The sequence below is a fragment of the Macrotis lagotis genome, chromosome X, assembly GCF_037893015.1.
Source record: "Macrotis lagotis isolate mMagLag1 chromosome X, bilby.v1.9.chrom.fasta, whole genome shotgun sequence".
Lineage (NCBI taxonomy): Eukaryota > Metazoa > Chordata > Mammalia > Peramelemorphia > Peramelidae > Macrotis > Macrotis lagotis.
The window spans coordinates 548160829-548182383 of record NC_133666.1 but is presented as its reverse complement, the minus strand read 5'-3'; the positions used below and the strand labels follow the sequence as shown (position 1 = coordinate 548182383).

The window sequence follows — 21555 nt, the reverse complement described above, 5'->3', positions numbered from 1 at the left end:
CATTTTGCAGAGTGATGAATTTCTTGAGAAAATGAAATTCAGGAGGTCAGCCAGGTAGCAAAAGGTTTTGCTGAATAAATTAATGAATAGTAATTTGATGAAGTTACTTTCTTAGGAAAATCAGCTAGCATGTGCTGCTCATCAAGGAAGCATTATAGACTTACCAAACTTCACCTGGCTGACCTCTCATTATCTTCCTTTAAAACCATCTGCCCAGGGGTGACTGGGTGGTGCAGTGGATAGAGCACTGGCTCTGGAGTCAGGAGTACCTGAGTTTAAATCCGGTCTCAGACACTTAATAATTACCTAGCTGTACGGCCTTGGGCAAGCCACTTAACCCCATTGCCTTGCAAAAGGAAAAAAAACATCTGCCCAGGGATGGACAAATTTTTCTTGTTACTTCATCATCTAGAAGCCTCCATTATCCAGAGGATGAAAGGACTGAAATGATGAAGACTCAAGTCACATTGTCTAATAATATCCACCCTGCCAGTTGGGCACCTAGAAAGAAAATTTTACTTTTTCTTTAATTAGTAAAACATAAAGGTAAAATTGGGAAGCTAGGTGGCAGAGTGGATTGAGTACCAGTCCTGAAGTCAAGAACATTCATCTTCTCGAGTTCAAATCTGGCTTTAGACACTGGCTGAATGATTCAGGGCAAGTCACTTAACTCAATTTACTCATCTATAAAATGAGCTGGAGAAGAAAATAGCATATTATCATTGCCAAGAAAATCCCAAATGGGATCAAGAAGCGGAACCACAACAGCAACATAAAAGTAAAATTTCCTAATCTTATACTTTCACTTGGGAATATAGACAGAGAGGATCAAGACTTAATTTATTCCTTTCATTAGTTGTGCTAGGATTTCTTTGACATGGAAAAATAATCAAAACAGAAAGTTTCCATTCTACTTTAGTACAAATCCTGAAGAAACAGAAATAACTAAGGACAAGGGAAAAAGTCAACCCCTTGGCAAGTATTTGACACCCTTTAATTTCTGTGTCAGTAACAATCTGCCTTGATCTTATCTAGACACTCAGAATTAGCCAAATAATAATGAGGCCACAGTTCACTGTATTGTTAAGTGAGGTGAAGATTTCCTAAAATCACTGACTTCTAGAGGCAGGAAATGATAGGGGGAGAAGTCTAGAATCTAAACTTAAGTCAAAAGAAGTTCTAATCTATGTATTATAAAGTTTTGTGCTATTACAAACAATAAAACCTATAGCAAGAAGCTGTGGGGTACTGAGAAAAGCAATGACTGTAGCATCAAAGGATCTGAGTTTGAATTTCATCATTGATTTAGTACTTATATCATCTTGGATACTCTCAGTTTCCTCCTCCATAAAGTGGAAGGATTGGGCCAGCAGAGTAAGGAAAGGCATTCCTGTACAGTATTTACTGTGTATTAAGCATTTTTGATTGCTGTTGTTCAGTTGTGTCTCACTCTTCATGACCCTATTTGGAGTTTTCTTGGTGAATATACTGGAATGGTTTGCCATTCCTTCTCCAGTTAATTTTTTAGTTGAGAAAATTGAGGTCAACAGGGTTAAATAGTTGCCTATGATTATTCAACTAGTAATTGTCTGAAGATAGATTTGAACTTGAGACTTCCTGTTTCCAGATTCAGAGTTCTATTTACTTCGACATCTAGCTGCCCAAGCACTTTTACAATTATTAATCATTTGATCATTACAATACCCCTGTGAGGTAGTTGCTATTAATTATTCCCACTTTATAACTGAAGAAACTAAGGCAAACAGATGTTCTCCAGAATCATAGTAAGTAAGCATCTGAGGCTAGATTTGAACTCACTTCCTAACACTAGGTCCACTGTTCTATTTATAAGATCACTAAGCTGCCTCCAAGCAAGAGGAAGTATGGTCAGTAGGCTGCTTCACATATCATCTCATCAATGTCCAAGATAAAACTCCAGTTTCACCTTCTTTTGAAAGAATTTTCTCATTGTCTCCAGCTGCTAATGATATATCCTTTCAGAGTACCTCACATCTATTGTCTCTGCTATTAGAATGACATTTTCCTTGGCATGAAGACTCTGTTTTTTTCTCTACATCCCCAGAACTTAGCACATACATTCACATAGTGAATGTTTACCATTTCTCAAGTTCCAGTCTACCAGTTTGTAGTCTGTGAACTCAGATCCTCCTGACTCCAGGGTAGGTGCTCTATCCACTGTGCCACCTAGCCACTCCAGGCCAAACAATTAACACCAAACAAACCCCAATGCTCCATTAACCAGCACCATACCATCCATATGTGGAACCATTGATTACAGTAATGGAGAAGTTTTAAATACTGTGGACAAGTTGACTTACCTTGGTGGTGTCCTTTGCAAGGGTGTACACATTAATAATGAGGTTGACACTCAAATTGTCAAGTTAACTCAATGCTTGGGAGACTCTGAAGGAAAGTGTGGTAGAGAAGAGGCATTAGATTGACTACCAAACTGAAGATATATAGAGCCATTGAGCTAATTGTTTGCACATTGTTGTATGCCTGTGAAACCTAGGCAGTCTACCAGGACCATGCCAGAAAACCAAATCACTTCCATTTGAACTGTCTTAGGAAGATTCTGAGGATCACCTGGTAGGAGAAGATACCAGATACTGAGGTCCTTTATCAAACTAAACTGGTAAATATATCAAACTAAACTGGTAAGTATTCAAATGGCTGACCAAATTGCTAAAATACTAAATATATGCTTGTCTATAAGACTATTTTATGGAGAAGTCACACAAGGCATGAGCTCACATTGGGATCAGAAGAAGCTGTACAAAGACACACTCAAAGTCTTTTTAAAAGAAATTTATTTATCTTAAGGCAATGGGGTTAAGAGTGACTTTCCCAAGGTCACACAGCTAGGCAGTTACTAAGTGACTGAGGTCACATTTGAACTCAAAACCTCCTGACTCCAGGGCTGGTGCTTTATCCACTTTGCCATCTAGCTATCCTCTCAAGGTCTTTTTGAAGAAGTTTGGAATTGATGGCATGATGGGATACAGTGCATAGGACTGCCTGCCAGTCATGGCATGCTCTCAAAGAAGTTGCTGTGTCTATGAACAAAACAGAATTGAAGTAACTTAAAAGAAAAGGAAGATGTACAAATTTAGAGAATTCACCCAAAATATTCACTACTTGCACCCAACCTGTGGTAGAGGATTCTCAGCTCATATTTGTCTGATTAGCCAGTCAGACACACTGCAACTTGACTCCAACACAATGATGTCATTTTGGTCTTCTTCAGGAACAAAGGACAACCAACAGTTAATCTTCAATTATCTCCTGGAGATCTCAAAATTGATATCCTATAGGCACTTTGAATTTTACATGTCTAAAACAGAATACACTGACTTTCTGCTCAAACCCTCCCACTTCTGAATTTTTCTATCACTGTCAAGAGGACCTTTATCATGTCAAGAACCAGGTCCACAACTTATTGCTGAAGACACTCATAGGTTAGGCAGAAGGGCAGAAGGGCTTGGGGAAATGATAATTATTATAATTTTGGACATGTGTTTAAGATGTCTACAGGACATTCAATTCATATAGCTGAAAAGCAACTGGAGATGTAAGACTGGAGGTCAGCAGAGAAGTCCAGGCAGAATAGATAGAGATGGGAGAGGATATGATCAAGAACATAAGTGCAAGAGTTTCTTCTTGCCAGTAGGAGAGATACTGACCCTCTAAGAATGGAACAAACTAAGGTTTGAAGGTTTGGAGAATGAGGGAAGAGAGAACTCATGATGAATAGCCTTTATCTGCTCAATAGGATATGGAAGGTCAGTTCATTTACTAAGGGTGGTGAAATTAGGGATTTAAGAAGAAAAGATTTAAAAAAGACTGTAGGAGAGTAGGAGGGAGTTAATCTGAAATCAAAAAGATAACTAAAATTGAGGAAAGATACATAGATTAGCAATGGAACCAAAGACTTAGTTGACTGATTACTTCTGGAAGCCCTTGAAAGCTCTGGCAGAACAAGAAAGTAGGCAGTGAAGGGTGAGCCAGGGTTATGGATTAACAGGATAGGAACAGATAAAATGTTTCATAAAGTACACCATGATACTATTAAAACAAGCTGTAATGAAAATGTTACTTTTTTTTTTTACTGGGTCAAAGAACTTTCAGGTCAATTTAAAAAAATAAGTATAGTTAAATATAGCCAAAAGTCTAGGAAGAAACAACAAATTAGTACTCCTACATTCCTTTCTGGGATGTGAAAAAAGAGCAAAATCATCTTCCCCCTTTTCCTCTATTTTTTCAAGTAAAGTATTTTTCCATACCATGACACAGACAGATTTAATGAAATGTCTTCACATAAGTACCCTTCTTATGAAGGAATAATATTAACTGTTGAGTTGCCTTATTTAGATTCTGATACTGGCAGAAGATACTGGATGACACTGAGATTATCAAAATAAATGCTAAGCATTCAAATTCTATTCAGACAGCACAACTTTGATGACCTGGCCATGTTGTTTAAATACTTATGAAGTAACAATATTCATTATTCCATGTAAACCAAATTCAAAGTCAGTTGCTACAACATATTTGCATGATAGGTATTGTAATCTCTGTCCCCTTCATCATGGTCAGTAACTCTATAAATAGAGAATGGCAAGAATGTAAAAGTTGACCTAAAAAAATTAAACTTTATAAATTAACTTAGGTTTAAAAACTTGAGATTGAGTCATTGTTAGGAATAAGAACTTGACAACTTGAAGGGATAAGATTCAAAGGAAGTGTGGGGTTGTGTGTGTGTGTGTGTGTGTGTGTGTGTGTGTACATGAATAGTTCTTTGTTAAAATAATATAGGATTCCTTGATGAATAAAATAACTGAAATAGCTACTGATTTTTTTATGTCAAATGAGGCATAAAATGGGGAGATGTGCTTGTTATAGATATTTCCACTGTAAAAGGAAAAGTAATACTGAGTCAAATCAATGAATCATTTATCAGTGATTGTAGTTTTTTGTATATGAATGGATATTTCTTTAGGTAGGGATTTTTTTTCTATTTATCATCTATAGATGTTAAAGATATGGTCTGATTTCCCCCATTTTTTAACCTTCATGAGCAGATGCAATGAGAAATGTACCAAAGTAACAGCAGTATTGCAGGATGATCTGTAGTGAATGACCTACCTTTTCCAAGTAATACTGTGACCCATGAGAACTCTGAAGAACATAATGCTATCCATCCCAAAGACAGCTGATAAAATCTGAATACAGACTGAAACCATGCTTTTTTCACTTTATTTTTCTTGAGGTTTCTCTTGTGTGTGTGTGAGGGGTTATGTTTACTTTTATAACATGACAATTGTAGTAATGCTAACAAATTAATTTTTTAAAAAGCTTTCAGCAGAAAAAGCACCAGACTAGGATTGACAAAGGGCTGAGAGAATGGTAAGGAAGATATTTGGAAGTATAAAGAAAGTGGATTCAGCAAATCTGTTGACTTCTAATTGGATATTTGGCCAAAACAGGAAGTGGAAGGCAAAAAAAAAATCCAAATTGATAAACTTTTTACTAATGCTAGAAGACAAAAACAAAGATGAAATAAAATGTTTAGAAACCAAGCAGAACTCAATATAATCGGTATCTTACATTCTTGATAGAAGATTAACTGAAGGAGAATACTATTGTCAGACATCAAATGCTATAGCAGTAGTAGGGCCAAGAGAAATTATATATGAAATTTAATTACTATTGCTGGACATGGAATCTGATGGAACCTCTACAGTTAAATAACAGATAGACTCTCTTCTATTTTCCTTCTATAATCTAATTTAATGATCTCATCAATTCCTATCTGTATACTGATAATAAAAACTAGCATTTATTTAGCATTTTAATACTGCAAAGAGGGTCTCATTTGAGCCTCATAGCAATTCTGTAAGGCAGACACTATTTTTATCTCCATTTTTAAAGACAAAGAAACAGAGGTTAACAGAGTGTACTTGGCAGAACAGAGTATATACATTATGATCAAATAAGAAAATTAATGGATATGAACAAAGAAACTTGATATTTAGAGGAAATGGCTTAAAAGCTATTATCTATGTACATAAATTCATTTCTTTATAGTTAAATATAAATAAAAATTCATAAGTTCCATTGACATTTAATATTGAACTATAATGAGTCTTTTTTTTAGTTGTTTTTTTTTTTGCAAGGCAAACAGGGTTAAGTGGCTTGCCCAAGGCCACACAGCTACATAATTATTAAGTGTCTGAGACCAGATTTGAACCCAGGTACTCCTGACTCCAGGGCCGGTGCTTTATCCACTATGCCACCTAGCCACCCCTATCTTTTTTTTTAAAAAGAGAAAAAGATAACAATTTCATGCAGAAGCCAAGAGATGTAGCAATAAAGGCAACTTTAATTATGTTTAGAACTGACTTTCTGGGAAGAAAGATTTTTATCAGAACCTGAACTACATATTTGATTATAATATGGAAATAAAAAATTATCAGTCATGTGAAGGAAAAAATCATAATAGCTTATGTTGCAAGCCTGAATGCCTGGTAGTACCCTCAGCAATGATAGGAAATACAGGGAGAGAGATGGATTTGGGGCGTAGATATGTTCAGTTTTGGATATATTGAGTTTAAAAGGACAATGGGGCATCTAGTTTGATATGTGAGGCTTGAAGTCATAAAGATTGGAGCTGGATAAGCATATTTGAGAATCATCAGGATAGGATACTTAAGTGAAACCATGAGATTTGATGAGATCTCCAAGGGAAATAGTATTGAGGGAGAAGAGAAGAGGATTTTGAAGAATTTGAATAATCAGGAAGAAAGGATCTTAATTGTTAGGGACATCCAGGAATTGACTTGGATGAAGATCCAACAAAGGAAATAGAAAAAGATCAGTTGGATAGGTAGGAGAAGAACAAGGATAGAGTTGTCTTAAAACCCTGAGAGAGGAGAGTATAAAGGAGGCTGCACTGAAGTCAAGAAAAACGAAGACTGAGAAAAGGCTATTTGATTTGCAAGTAAAAGATATACTAGTAACTTTGGAGAGGGCAGTTTTGTTGAATGATGGGGTCAGAAATCAGGTTGTAGAAAGAGGAAAAAAGGGAAGCAAGTAGAGTTAATTGTAAATGGTCTCAAGAAATTTAAGCATAAAAGGGTAGAGAGAGAGAGAGAGAGATGATTTGATAGGAGGATAAAGAAATCAACAAAGTCTATTTTGAAAATGGGGGAGATATGGAAGGCAGGCAGGCAGGAAAAAGGATGACCTTGGTCCCAGAACTCCTTGGTATGGTGATGAATGATGGGAAGGGCAGAGTAGGAGATAGTGGTAGAGCTCCAGTCTTCTGACTTTGAGTCACTTAGTCTCGAGACTTCTGGAGCTTCTGTTTTCCATCTTTAAGAGAGAGGATGGAAGATGTCAAATTCTAATTCAGGTTGCTAAGGGAAAAGACTCTGGGAAGAAACCAGAAGGAGAGGAGCTAGCAGTCAATACCATGTCCCGATACCCAGTTAGCTGCACTAGTGACTTTTAAAAACTTCCCCTTGAAATGTATAATTCTGTCTCTATTTAGCTCCCAATGAGAGAATGTCATTTTGTGTTGTCTAGTATATATTCTGTGTATACTTTCTCTGATTTCTGTTTTGTTACTGATTTGAATGAATGGGCTTCTTTTCTTAAAATTTTATTTAAAGCAGTGGGGTTAAGTGACTTGCCCAAGGTCACACAGCTAAGCAATTATTAAATGTCTGGGGCTAGATTTGGATTCAAGTCCTCCTGACTCTAGGGCTGGTGCTCTATCCACTGTGCCACCTAGCTGTCCCTAAATGGGTTTCTTAATTGAGAGATTATATGTATTAGTGGTGGAAATGGCATTTGGGGAAAATATAAGCCTCAGATATAAAGCTTGGTGTGCTTTCCCTTAGCCCCTCACAATTAATAGAACAGCAACCAGAAGCTAGACTGAATCTGAAAAACCATATCCCCTAGACTAATAATTTTTAAGGGAGCAGACAGACATAATTCTAGCTTGCTACCCCCACCCTATGAAGAAAGCAGAGTGATGACCTCTAACTTTCTGTTTCTTCTCTAGGCAGGAATTAAAATCTCCTTTGGAGAAGAGTGAGGAGAGAAGAGGTTAGAGATGTCTATTGTCTTCCTTCAAGCTACAAAATGGCATGCTACATGTAGCGGATGACCCTTACCATAGAGGAGGAGAGAAATAAGAAAAGAAGGAAATGGGAAAAAAAGGAGGAAAACCTTATGTGCCAGACCTTGTGCTAAATGCTGATGATGCAAAACAAGCAAAAGGAAAGACAGTTCCTACCCTTAAGGAGCTTTCATTCTAATAGGACAAGACAACACAAAAGAGAACTGAAAATTAGGAGGAGGGGAAGGTACCTGGTATTGTAGCATATTTTTGAAACCCCCAAATCAACAGAACTGGAAGGGAATGAAGGCAAGCTTGAACACAAATTTAAACATGTTACTTTAAAAATGTAACTTTCTGGAGTCAGGAGTACCTGGGTTCAAATTCGGTCTCAAAAAAGAATCCTAAAAACAAAACAAAAAAGGGGGGGGGGCGGCTAGGTGGCATAATGGATAAAGCACCGGCCCTGGAGTCAGGAGTACCTGGGTTCAAATCCAGTTTCAGGCACTTAATAATTACCTAGCTGTGTGGCCTTGGGCAAGCCACTTAACTCCATTTGCCTTGCAAAAAAAAAATCCTAAAAACAAATCCGGTCTCAGACACTTAATAATTACCTAGCTGTATGGTCTTGGGCAAGCCACTTAACCCCATTTGCCTTGCAAAAACCTAAAAAAAGCAAAAAAAAAAGTAACTTAAAAAAAACTATTGTTTCCTTTTTATAGGAGAATTTGGACCATTTGCCTTCATGTCCCTGAAGGTTTAATACCATTCTGATCCTGGGCAAAGTCATATGCTGGTTCCTTCACCCAAGGTCCCCTATCACCTTTGCATGAACTTGGTTGTCTGTGTGTGCCAGATACTCCCTCTAGGAACTAGCCATTCCTAGAGGCTGAATCCTGGGAGAGTTGGCTACCCACCCAGAGGTTCAACCTTTATTAGTTTCAGAACCTTGGCCACGAGTCTTCCTAGGTCATGCATGTACTCTTCACATGTCCTGGTTAAGTGCCAAAAAAAAAAAAAAAAGCTTATATAAGCCTATTGGTAATGTGTCGTCTTTGTCTGGGACCTCTTAAAAAAGTTCCTAACACTGGCCAGCCCTTCAGAGTTTCGCCCTTGGAACAGATGCTTTGCCTGGAACATTTTCCCAATCCTGACTTTGGAAGACTGTGATTTGGAAATCCCCAGCCACTGTGGATTCAGATGTTGGTGTTCCCCTGGTTGGTGATGTTTTCTTTTAATAACTATCTTTATGTAGGCTTTGCTCTTTTTTTATTATATTGGGACTTATTGGTTACTTTTGATATAAAACTGATTTATTTCTACCTGTTTTATAATCACTTTATTATACTTTTTTTTTGTTTTGTTTTGTTGGTGTGAACGTGTCATTTTGTAGGAGTGAATAGAAACCCAAACTCCTTAATCAAATATAATTGGCATCACAAACAGGATTGCTCTACAAAATGGCAGTTTTAAAGAAAAATGTAGAAAGAGATATGTATATACTGAGTGGGGAAGATTTACAATATTCATCCCTTGCTAGACAATGGGCATTATGGCATGGGGCCATATGAAGATGGGGAAGCCATATGAAACAAGGGTCTCCCACAGAAGTAACTGAATGTTTTAAGCAAATAACTTTGGAAAAAGGCAAAGGAATGGCAGGAGTCTATAGAAGGGGGTGGGATCAGAGAGATAAGGCTGTAGAAGTGTCGCAGTTTAAATATAGGAAGAAAAAAGGGAAGATTGATAAAAAGAAAGTTCATACTATGGTGGGGGATGCAGATACATAAGATTTGGCTTTGGTTGGAGTGGCCTGCTATAATACCTTAGTCTAGATGGGTCCCCCTGGTTACAAAAATTTGATAATTACATTGCTGCTTAGTGAAGCAGGCAAGCCCCTGGCAGAAGTTTTGGGCAAAATCTCCCAATTAGAGAACTCAGACAACTGTGAGTATACTGATGGCAAATAAATCTCGATATAGGAGTAGTGAACATGCTGCTGGTCAGTCTCAAGATAAATACAAAAATAGAATGTCAATAAAGATTTGTTTATTGCCCTGCTACAAGCAGGAGTGGACAGGAATAAGATTGATGGACTCCCTACTCCTGACTTGTTCAGGATGAATAAACAGAAGAAAGGACAAGAAAGTAGAAATAGGGAATTAGGGCCACTCCATCAGCACCCTCCCTCTCTACCTATATTTGACCTTTCTTAAAGGAAAATAGTAGATAGGGATCAAAACTCAGTAAGAGATCAGACAGAGGAATTATCAGCTTCTCATACAGTTAATCATAAATTAGAAAAATGAACATAAACTATTGCTAAAGTTTGTTTTGTTTTGTTTTGATACTGGGGCAAGACCTCTTTGGTGTGTGGCAATCCTAGTTTATTTATAAATGGAATGTCTTGCTAAAATTACAGGCTTGGGAGGAAAAGAAATTTAGGTAAAACAAGTTATTACCCAAAAAAGAGTACTCAGTGATGATTGTTCCCTTTCTCCTGGAGTACATATTAGTAAATTTTAAGGAGGGATGACTAAATTTACTTAATGAGAATTTATTCTTGCTAAAGTAGAAGGACTATCACAATCTGTAAAATTTTAAGTATACAATGGAATCAGGGACATTTAGAAAAATCGTGCCCAAGAACTTGTAAATAAAACTCTGCCTATTTAGCTGTAAAAGTAAGGTTTTAAATAAGTCATTGGATCTGGTCAAGTACAGTATGTATTAAAAAAAGAAAAGGGGGGTGAATAAGGTCTGAAATATGCTTAAATAGTATGTTAAGAGAAAATACAAGGTTGTGCAGTCTGAATACTGAAGAGAATAATGAAAGGGGTGCAAGGAAAAATGAAGAGGCATAGAGAAGGTTGGCTTTTTTTGGAAGTATATCAAATTTATGGGAGCTAAAGCATGTAGAATGAAGGTATGAACAAGTTTGACTGTATAAATAAATATTGGTTTTGGAAGTTTTGAAAATTGATTTAAAATCAGTGGAAAGTAGGAAAGAATATAGAGTTGTGAATCAACTAATAAGTTATGGAATTTCTTCTGGAATTGTGCAACCCAGATCTGTACTAAAGTGAAATGTATTCTTGAAAGTGATTGGGGCAATTTTAAAAATTTAACATTAGACTGCTACCTGTAGGAGAGAACTATACCCCTTTTGAACAATTGCTAGCTTCATTTTGGGCATTAGTAGAAACTGAACAGCTCCCTTTAAATCATGAGGTTCTGTTAAGACCCCAAATACCTATTTTGAACTGGATAAATGGGGACTCTGGCCTCTCATAAGATAGGAATTGCACAGGAATCCAGTATAATAAAATGGAAATGCTACAAATAGAACAGAACTAAACCAGGAAAATCTGAAGTCTCTTCCCTGCTTGAGAAAGTGGCTTTAACCTCAGTGCAGTCTCCACTGACCACTCCCCCTCAAAAGACAGTTTCACCAAATGGAATCAAGGATTTGATGCCTTGAGTCCTGAACAAAAGAAACACACTTGATTCACAGATGGCTCTGCTCAATATTTAGGACAAATTAAGCATTGGAAGGCTATAGCAAATAATGTTTTAGAAAGAATAGGAAAGCAGTCAGTGGACAGAACTGATGGCTATATATCAAGTATTGAAACAGGAGAAGGGGAGTCAATGTCATATTTTTTACAAATACCTGGGCAGTAGCAAATGGCCTAACCACTTAGATGCCCATGTGGGATACAAAAAATTGGTATTTTCATGGGAAACAAGTTTGGGGTCATGAAATGTGGAAAGATATATGTATTTGGGTCAGTATAATAATGTCTCAGTCTTTCATGTAGATGCCCATACCAGTGTGGACACTCTGGAACATGAATGCATATGTAGATGGGTTGGCAAAGACTGAAATCATGCAATTGCTCCTAAAGAAACTGAGGAACCTGAAGATTTATTGAATTTGGCCAGAAGGCTCCACATAACTGCAGGACATCTAGAACCTCAAGCCTCTCACAGGTGGGCCCTTGCTTGGGGCATATAAATTCCCCTTGCACTGTTAAGACAAGTTACTGATCAATGTACCCAATGTCAATTATTTAAAGACAGACCAAATTCCCAATATTATTATTGGGGAAATAGGAGGGGGAACTCTGCCTGCCTAGATTTGGCAAATTGATTCTATTGGGCCTTTACCTTTTAGGGAGGGATGTTGTGCCTGCACCTGCATGGACAACTATTCTGGACAACTCATAGCCTTCCCCTATAGAAGAGCTACTCAAAAGAACACCTGTAAAACATTAGATTGTTATAACTTTATATTATGGTTCTCCTATGCAAATACTGAGTGATAATGGGTCACATTTTAAAGGCAAAGATAATACTATTGTAATCTGTTATTCAGGGAGTGATAAATGGTATACTGTTCCATTTACTCAAGTATTTTTATGTGAACAGAGTGTTTATTAGGGTGCCTCCTGCTGTGATTTCTTCTGCATGGATCAGCCTCATGAACTCCTGGAGCCTTCCTGAGATTCAATCCCACTCACATCCATTTATAGTAGAGGAACTCCACATCTTCCAGACAACAAGGTAATTTCACCTGTCCTTCTAACCAACCATGCAGCATTGTTAATTGGACCACTGTACTTTCTGGCAAGCACCTTCCCCTATGTAAACTGTATTGATAAGCAATAACAGTGATTTGCCCAAGATCACACAGCTAGGTAATTATTGTGTCGGAGGTCAAATTTGAACTCAAGTCCTTCTGACTTCAGGACTGGTGCTCTATCCACTCATCACCTAGCTGCCCCTAGTCTTTTTTTTTTTTCTGAAGCTACTTTCAAAATATTATTTCATACACTGCCATTTTTTTTACATTTTTGCAAGGCAATGGGATTAAGTGGCTTGCCCAAGGCCACACAGGTAGGTAATTATTAAGTGTCTGAGGCCGGATTTGAACTCAGGTACTCCTGACTCCAAGGCCGGTACTCTATCCACTGCTCAACCTAGCCGCCCCATTTTCAGATCTACCTACAATGCCATTTTTAAAAGTACTAAGTTTTTAAAATTACCATTCACTGAACTTTTCTATATTTACTTTGCCATTTTGTTTCTGGTATTTTTAATTCCTACATCCTGATTTAGATTTTCCTAAGTTTTCCTATGTCTTATCATAGGATCCTCTTAATCATTTGAGCCTTTTAAATGTATTTATTATTCAAACTATTTTATTTTTATTATTTTTGTATCTGTATTTTCACTTTAAGTATTTTTGTCCCTTGATTCTTACTGTAAAATTCAGAATTTGGTCAATTGTTGAACAACATTTTTTCTTGTGCTAGAGATTTTTTCTTCTATTCTACATCTTATTAAAATTCAATGATTTTTTTTACAAGATAGTGCTATTTTATAATTACTCAGAGTAGAACTGTTTAAAAATCCATGTGCAAGTGAAACAGATTAAAAGTACAAAATCAACTTTATTATAGTTAACAGAAAACAAGTAGGTTTATTTATCATGAAATAAGGAAATCCCTTTCTGATGAAATAGTTATAGATTACAAAATGAGATAAAATATGTTTTTTGTCCCACATCTACTAAAAGACATATGTTCACTGGTTTTAATTGATGAAAATATTGTCTCTTATAAGGGGAGATGGGGGCAGTTAGGTGAACCAGTGGACAGAGTACTGGCCCTGAAGTCAGGAGAACCTGAGTTCAAATCTGGCCTCAGACATATAATAATTGCCTAGCTGTGTGACCTTGGGCAAGTCACTTAGCCCTATTGTCTTAAATAAATTTTTAAAAAAGTGAGGGGAGGAAAACATTTACTAAAAAATAAACATTTCTGTCAAATACTCTGATCTAAGAGTTAGTCTAAATATAAGTCATCTTTTCATATCCCCTAAAGAAAATGGGAAAATGACAGCTGGAAAAACTCAAAGTTAATTCAGGCAGAAAGCAAGGTTGCCTCCATTCTATTAAGTGAACACAACTCTATGACCTTGCTGAGTGTCAAAAACATATATACCTGTGAAAAGAGCTGCACAGACATTTACATACACCATAATTTAAACATTATCACCAGGAAATCCTTGATGATAATTGACTCACAAAGTATCATATCATAGCTGATCCCATAAAAATCTTTTAGTCTTTTAAACTATGACATGCAAAAAATCTTTCCTAAATAATCTTTTTTAGAAGGAATTTTATTCTTTTATTTAATATTTATTCTCATTTTGTACAAATAATGTTTTTACATTAATAAAATATTCTTGTTTAAGAGTAAATGAAATACCCCCTCCCCCATATAGACTTGCTTGAACGATAAAGGGGAGAGAAAAAAATTAAAATTAAAAAATAATAGTAATAATTGTAGGTATGGCCAGGTGGCACAATGGACAGAGCACCAGCCCTGGAGCCACGAGCACCCGGGCCCACATCCAGCCCCATACACCCAACAATCACCCAGCCGTGTGACATGCAAGCCACCTGAACCCCACTGCCCTGCAAACCCCCCCCAAAAAAGGAAAAAAGACCCAAAATAAAATAAAATGGTAATAATAGTAGTGGTGGCTAGGTGACAGACAGAGCATTGGCCCTTGAGCCAGGAGCACCTGGGTCCAAATCTGACCTCAGACACCCAACGATCACCCTGCTATGTGGCCCCAGGCAGGCCACCCAGCCCCATTTGCCCTGCACCCCCCCAAAATAATAATAATAATAATAATAATAATAATAATAAATGTGCTTGAGTCTTTGTTCCAACACCAACGACTCTGTTGTGAGTGGATCACATTCTTTATGATAAGTCCATCGCAAAAGTTACTTCCATATTTTTCCATCGTTGCCATTGCTGATCGCAACTCCCTCCTTTCGTATTTCTCCACTACCATGTACTATATTTTCTCTCTCCTTTCACTCTGACTCTGCTGTAGGGTTGCTGAGTGGTGCAGCAGACAGATCCCTGGTCCTGGGGCCAAGAAGCCCCAAGCCCCCATACCACCCCTTAGGCCCAGCACCCACCTGGCCCTGTGGTCCCAGACAGGCCATCCAATCCCAGCCCCTTGCAAGAAGTAAAAAAGAAAATGTGTTATATCTGACCACTCTCCCCCCATGGTCCATCCTGTCCTCCTTTATTCACATCCCCACCCCTTCCCCTTGCTCCCCCCTCCTTCTTACTCCAGATGCCTATACCCCATTGAGTGCATATGCTGTTTCCCCTCCTAGCCACCTCTGATGAGAGCAAAGATTCCCTCATTCCCCCTCACCTTCCCCCTTTCCATATCATTGCAATAGCCCATTGTAATAAAGAAAAATCTTATTATATGAAATATCTTGGCCTATCCCCCCCCTCCTTTTTCTTTCTCCTATTACATTTCCCTTTTTTTTCTATTGACTCCATTTTTACACCATATTTTATCTTCGAATTCAGCTTTCTCCTGTGCTTCAACTTATAAAAACTCCCTCTACCTGCTCTATTAACCAAGAAGGTTCATATGAGTATTATCAATGTCATTTTTCTATACAGGAATACATGCAGTTCATCATCACTAAGTCCCTCATATTTTCCCCTTCTCCTCCAATCTCCATGCTTCACCTGAGTCCTGTATCTGAAGATCAAACCTTCTGTTCAGCTCTGGCCATTCCAAAAGGAACCTTTGAAATTCCCCTGGTTCATTGAAAGTCCATCTTTTTCCCTGGAAGAGGACATTCAGCCTTGCTGGGTAGTTCATTCTTGGCTGCATTCTAAGCTCTTTTGCCTTCCAGTATATTGTATTCCAAACCCTACGAGCTTCCAATGTAGTTGCTGCTAAGTCCTGTGTGATCCTGATTGCAGCTCCACGATATTTGAACTGTGCCCTTCTGGCTGCTTGTAATATTTTCTCTTTGACTTGAGAGTTCTGGAACTTGGCTATAATATTCCTAGGGGTTGATTTTTTGGGATCTCTTTCTCTGAGGGATCGGTGGATTCTCTCCATTTCTATTTTTCCCTCTGCTTCTAGAATATCAGGGAAATTTTCCTGTAGTGATTCTTTGAAAATGATGTCAAGGCTCTTTTCCTGATCATGACTTTCAGGTATTCCAATAATTTTTAAATTATCTTTCCTAAGTCTGTTTTCCATATCAGTTGTTTTTTCAATGAGATATTTCACATTTTCTTCTAATTTTTCATTTTTTTGGTTTTGAAGTATTCAGTCCTGATTTCTGGTAAATTCATTAATCTCCCTGAATTCTATTCTTTGTCTGAAGGATTCATGCTTCTCACAGCATTTTCTTATCTCTTCTTTCCATCTGACCAATTTTGCTTTTTAAAGCCTTCTTCTCAATAACTTTTTGAACTGTTTTATCCATTTGACCTAAGCTGTTTTTTAGCATGCCATTTTCTTCAGCATTTTTTTGGATTTCCTTGACTAAGCTGCTTACTTCATTTTCATGTTTTTCCTGCATCTCTCTCCTTTCTTTTCCCAGTTTTTCTTCCAACTCCCTCATTTGATTTTCAGTCTTTTTTGAGCTCTGTCATAGCCTGAGCCCAATTTCTGTTTTTCTTGGAGTCTTTAGATGCAGGAGCTTGTGCTTCCTCATCTTCAGACTATTTTGATCCTTCTTGGGCTCATTTGCAAAATATTTCTCAATGGTCTTCCTCTTGTTTCTCTGCTTGCTCATTTTCCCAGCCTTAGCCTGTTTTTGGGGTGCTTCCTGAGCTTTTGGGACACTCCCACAAGGGTCTCAGTATGTGAGGCTCTGTCCTCCCTCCTGGTCTGTGAATGACCATATGTGCCCCCCTCTGCTACAGGGCTGAGGTGGGGGGGGCTTGCTGTTCTATGGGGGGAGGCCTAGGCTGCAATCATCTGAATGTGGTCAGAACCCCAGAGTCCTGTTCCAGGGACAGAGGACAGATCTCTGCAGTCTCTCTCTCTCTCTCTCCAATCCCCTCCCTAGGTTCAATGGGCTCATGCCCTGGGGGCTCCAGCTTACTGGCTCCACCTGCTTCTGTTCTGGAATCTGGGCTGTGCTGGCCAAGCTGCTCACTGTGTGTCCTCAGGGCTGGGCTACACGTGCTCACTCTGGCAGAGGTTCCCTAGCTGTTCTCCCACTTTGTGCCCAGTACTCCCCTGGGGTGTAGCTCAGGAGACTCCCCGCTGTGGCTCCCAGCACCCTGGGTCTGCCTCCGGGAGGCTGGAGTTCTGCTCTAGCGGGCTGCCCCTCCAACCCCGGGGAGCAGAACCTTTCTGCTCTTTTCCAGGTTACCTTAAGTAGGAAAACTGTCTCACTGGGTTCCTCTGTGGGTTCTGTCTCTCGAAAGTTTAGTTAGAGTCTTTAGCTTATGAGTTTTATGAGAGAGAGCGCCTAAGACAGGATCCTTTCTTGTGGCCATCTTGGCTCCACCCCCCAAATAATCTTTAATGAACATCGATAGGTAAGGAAACTTTAGAACTTCTAGATTTAATTCAATTTCAGTTGAACAAAATAGTGTGATAATGAAGTACTATTCTAATGAGATATTATCCATACTTTGATCATTTTCACTTTCAATTTCTTATAGTTGACACCCATAGATACTGGAATAGAAAAACTAATGAGATACAAGAGGTATAAATTCTATCTTTAAAACAGTATCAAGAAGCTTTGTACTTAAATAGCAAAATAATAGTGGAGAAATGCATGTCAAGGATACAAGTTTTCTTTTGAGAATAACTAAGATAAAGGAATCAAATTAATATTGGTATATATATATATGTGTGGATATTCATTTTGAATAACAATCCTATTTTCTATTATATTAAAGGGGACTATACTAATAATAATTTGCTGCAGGAATAATTTACTTTAAATTCTACATGAAAAAGCTGAGATTTACAAAAGGAGAAACTAGGGATTGTTATTTGCTTCACAGAAGGTTCTTGAATTACAGATGAAAAACTGGGATCCCTTCAGTAGCAAGAGTCCTTGGTGCACTTAAAATATTTTTATTTGAAAAAAATCAATTTATATACATTGTGTGTAAAGCGAAGCACATAAGTTATCATATAAAAAGTATACATTAAAGTTCAAAGGCAAAAAAGGACTAAAATTCCCATGAAACCATCAAAAGTAAATATGAATATAGTATAACTTGAGAATTCTCATACAGCTTCAGTTTTCCTTCAGTTTATTTTAAATAGGAATTCAGAAAAGTTTGAGCTTACAGATTTAAGATTAAGCATATAAATATGTGCCAAAGTTTTTTCTGACTTGACTATTATATTCTGTATTCCAGCTTAGCTTTGTTCTTAAGTCTTGAAATTACAAAAATGAACATACTACTACTACTATGTGATTTTTGGTAGTTTAGATAGGCATTCTTGAAAAGGGTCTCAGCTGAGACTGATACAATTTTGATCAAGTATTGTACATACAAAACACAGATTAAGCCTGAAATAAAATAAGTCTAACAAAAACTTCAATGACAAAGATGCCAGGAACAAGAATTGCTAAGAGTAGTTTAACAAAGATTTTGTGTCATAGGTCTTGTTAAATGTGCCAGTTAGTTTTTTCTTCCTTTCTGTTTTTTAACCTGGAGTTCTGGAGCATTAATTAAATAATCAAAATATTTTAGTTAGCATGGCCTTAAAAGTATTAAGAACCGTCTTGTCCAATAATTAATGCTAATAACAAACACAACACAATGAGGCACTGCCTAGAAAATGGGATTATTAAGGAAATATTACCATAATTTTGCCTAGAGAAAACAGGTGAAAATAGATAACTTCTAGAAGTTGAAAACAGTAATCAAGGCACTTAATTTTTAACAAGTTTGAAATAGCAAAAGCAAAGCATATTTGAATTTCTTCATAAATACTTCTCACTCTTTGAACTAAAATTATGAACACTGATAAATTTTCTTTTTCAAGGGGAAATATACAGGAAAAGGCATGTTACCACATAAAGGAAATTGTAAAGACACAAGTGAGGTTATTATTTCATAGGCAGAAATCAGCACATAGATTTGCTACTTCTACCCAAAGTTACTTAGATTTTGATGGGTTTTAGTACACACTAAAATTGTACACAATAAATTTGTCATTTAATGTCCAATATATTTTTTCTATTCAAGAGCTCATATTTTCTTTTAACACCTGCTGCATGAAAATATTTTCTTAAATTCAACAAGAAATTTATTTGACTCTATTAAAGAATCTGTTTATCAAAGCAATTAGTGAAAGTAGAAGAAAATTTTAGTTTAATTTAAAGACCTCAAATTCATTCAGTGCAACATAAGACAATCATAAAATCAATGTTGCTAATAATAATAAATAATTAATGAATACCTCAATAGCTAATTTTTTGATGCACTGAGAGGTAAATTTCCTATTAATGTTTTTTTTGACATCCTCAATACATATCTAATTTTAGAATTTTTTATTATATAATCTGACATACTTGTGCAGTAAAGCATGATAGATAATATTTGTCCAGTTAACAAATTCAATAGTGTGAAAGACTAATAATTCATTACCTCAGAAGTACAAATAGTTAAACTGAAGTACATCACCTAAAGATACTTTACTATAATTATAAAATTATAAATATGAAAATGAAGACTAACAAAACTGACACTATGTTTATAACGATTCCATCAATCCATCAATACTGCATGTGAAGACTATTGAAACTGATAATAAAGTTCATGACAACTCCATCAATCCATCAACACCAATGCATTCACCATTTCATAGCCAGTAAAAGAATACATGATTTTTCAAAAAGACAACATACATATGGAAGACAGGACACTTCTTTTTAATGCATTTAATGGTAGTAATGTAATTTCAGCACTTCTCTAATAACCAAAAACTCTTGAAAAATTTTGTACAAGAGTATGAGGAAGAAAATGAAACATTCTCTCTACACCCTGAACATAAACATATCTACAGTTTGCCACTGCTCATAAAACACTCTGATAGTTTAGCAAATATTGTAAGCAATTAAAAAATAACAAATTTAAAGAGAATACAAGAAGACTTGTAAACTCTAAGAATGACAAATCTAAAAAGCTGATTAAAATGACCACTTAGTTTTCAGTATTGATATTTGTAGGAGAGCTTGTTATATGGCAAAGAATTCATTTGGAGTATATTTTTAAAAATAAGTAACCATAAGTTCATAGATGTGGTTAAGAGCAGAGATCATGAGTAATTTTAAGTCTTTTTTTTAATGCATATGGAATTACACTTTAAGACAGGTTAAATTTAGGGGCATCAATTTTCTTTAATGAAGACAACAAAATTATTTGTACCATTATAATAGCTGGCAATAGATTAAGGGATATTAAAAATTCTGACAAGAAGAATTCAAGCAGATTTTATTTCTAAATTGATATTTTTAAATATATGGTAATAGTCTTTCAAATGCATATTAAAAATATAGGCACCAGTAATTATTTTTATCATGATCAAAATGGATTCAAAAGGATGATTATTTCACTGTGACAAAAGTTAACTACACAATTATAATAATAATGATAATAACAAAGAATCATAATGTATTATGCATGGATATATTGAGAAAGTAATGTATCCATAAGCAATACTTAAGAAAAAACCAAACTATTTGTATGAATATCATAAATATTTTGATTTTGAACACTAGAACAAATTTTCATGTCATTTTAAAAGACTACTTCCCTTTGTATAATGCCCTATACTATTTATCTATACATGTTATTTTCCTTAACTCTTTTTAGTAAAGTCATATACCATGGTATACAGTACAAGAATAATTCCCTTAAAGTTCAATTGTGCCTATATCAAGGTTTCATTGCATGTAATTACGTTTTAACCTCCATTATATTCAAATCCATGTGATAATGGGTTTCTAATATACTTTATTTAGTAAAATATCCATGGGGATGACGTCAAAGAATTTTAGAAGGTAAAACAGACCAATGCAAAAGAAAGATTATATTATTGGTAAAGTAAAAACTGGAAGATATGCTACATTACAAACATCTTAAGTTTTGATGTTATATTGCCTTTAAAACTCTGGATCTGGTAACAAAGCAAGGGGAAAAGAAAAAAAAAACACATAAGTAGGAAAATAGCGTCTCGTTCCTCTTCATGTTATATCAGTCTATGAAAAGAAGGCTTTGCTATTTTTCAGGACTGGAAGGATATCACAGTGTTGATTTTATATACAAAATAGGATCTGTTCCAGTATACTCTAGTGAAATAATTCACATATGGAGAATAGTTAATTTTAATCTCGTGGCAAAATCGTCCATATTTTGAGTAGGTAAAACTGTCACCTTCTTCACAAACCACCTATACCAAAAGATACAAAACAGCAAATTAAAAATGCTTACTTCAGCTCTAGGGTAAAATCAAATATAAGAAGCAAAATTTTCAAAGAACACTACTAACATCATTCATACACACACACACAT

At 36.3% G+C, this 21555-nt stretch overlaps 1 protein-coding gene across 5 annotated transcripts in view; it reads right to left on the bottom strand.

Annotated features, from left to right (window-relative positions):
• Window positions 1-17916: 17916 nt before the first annotated feature.
• The window catches only part of DPY19L4 (dpy-19 like 4), a 67636-nt gene continuing 63997 nt past the window's right edge, over window positions 17917-21555 (bottom strand). For 4 of the 5 annotated variants that reach the window (XM_074200263.1, XM_074200266.1, XM_074200264.1 and 1 more), the window contains exon 19: window positions 17921-21433. In XM_074200263.1, the coding sequence (XP_074056364.1) occupies window positions 21269-21433 (165 nt within the window). In that variant the 3' untranslated portion in view covers window positions 17921-21268. Of the gene's footprint in view, window positions 21434-21555 lie in introns of all 5 variants that reach the window. The other variant, XM_074200267.1, reaches the window with a different exon arrangement.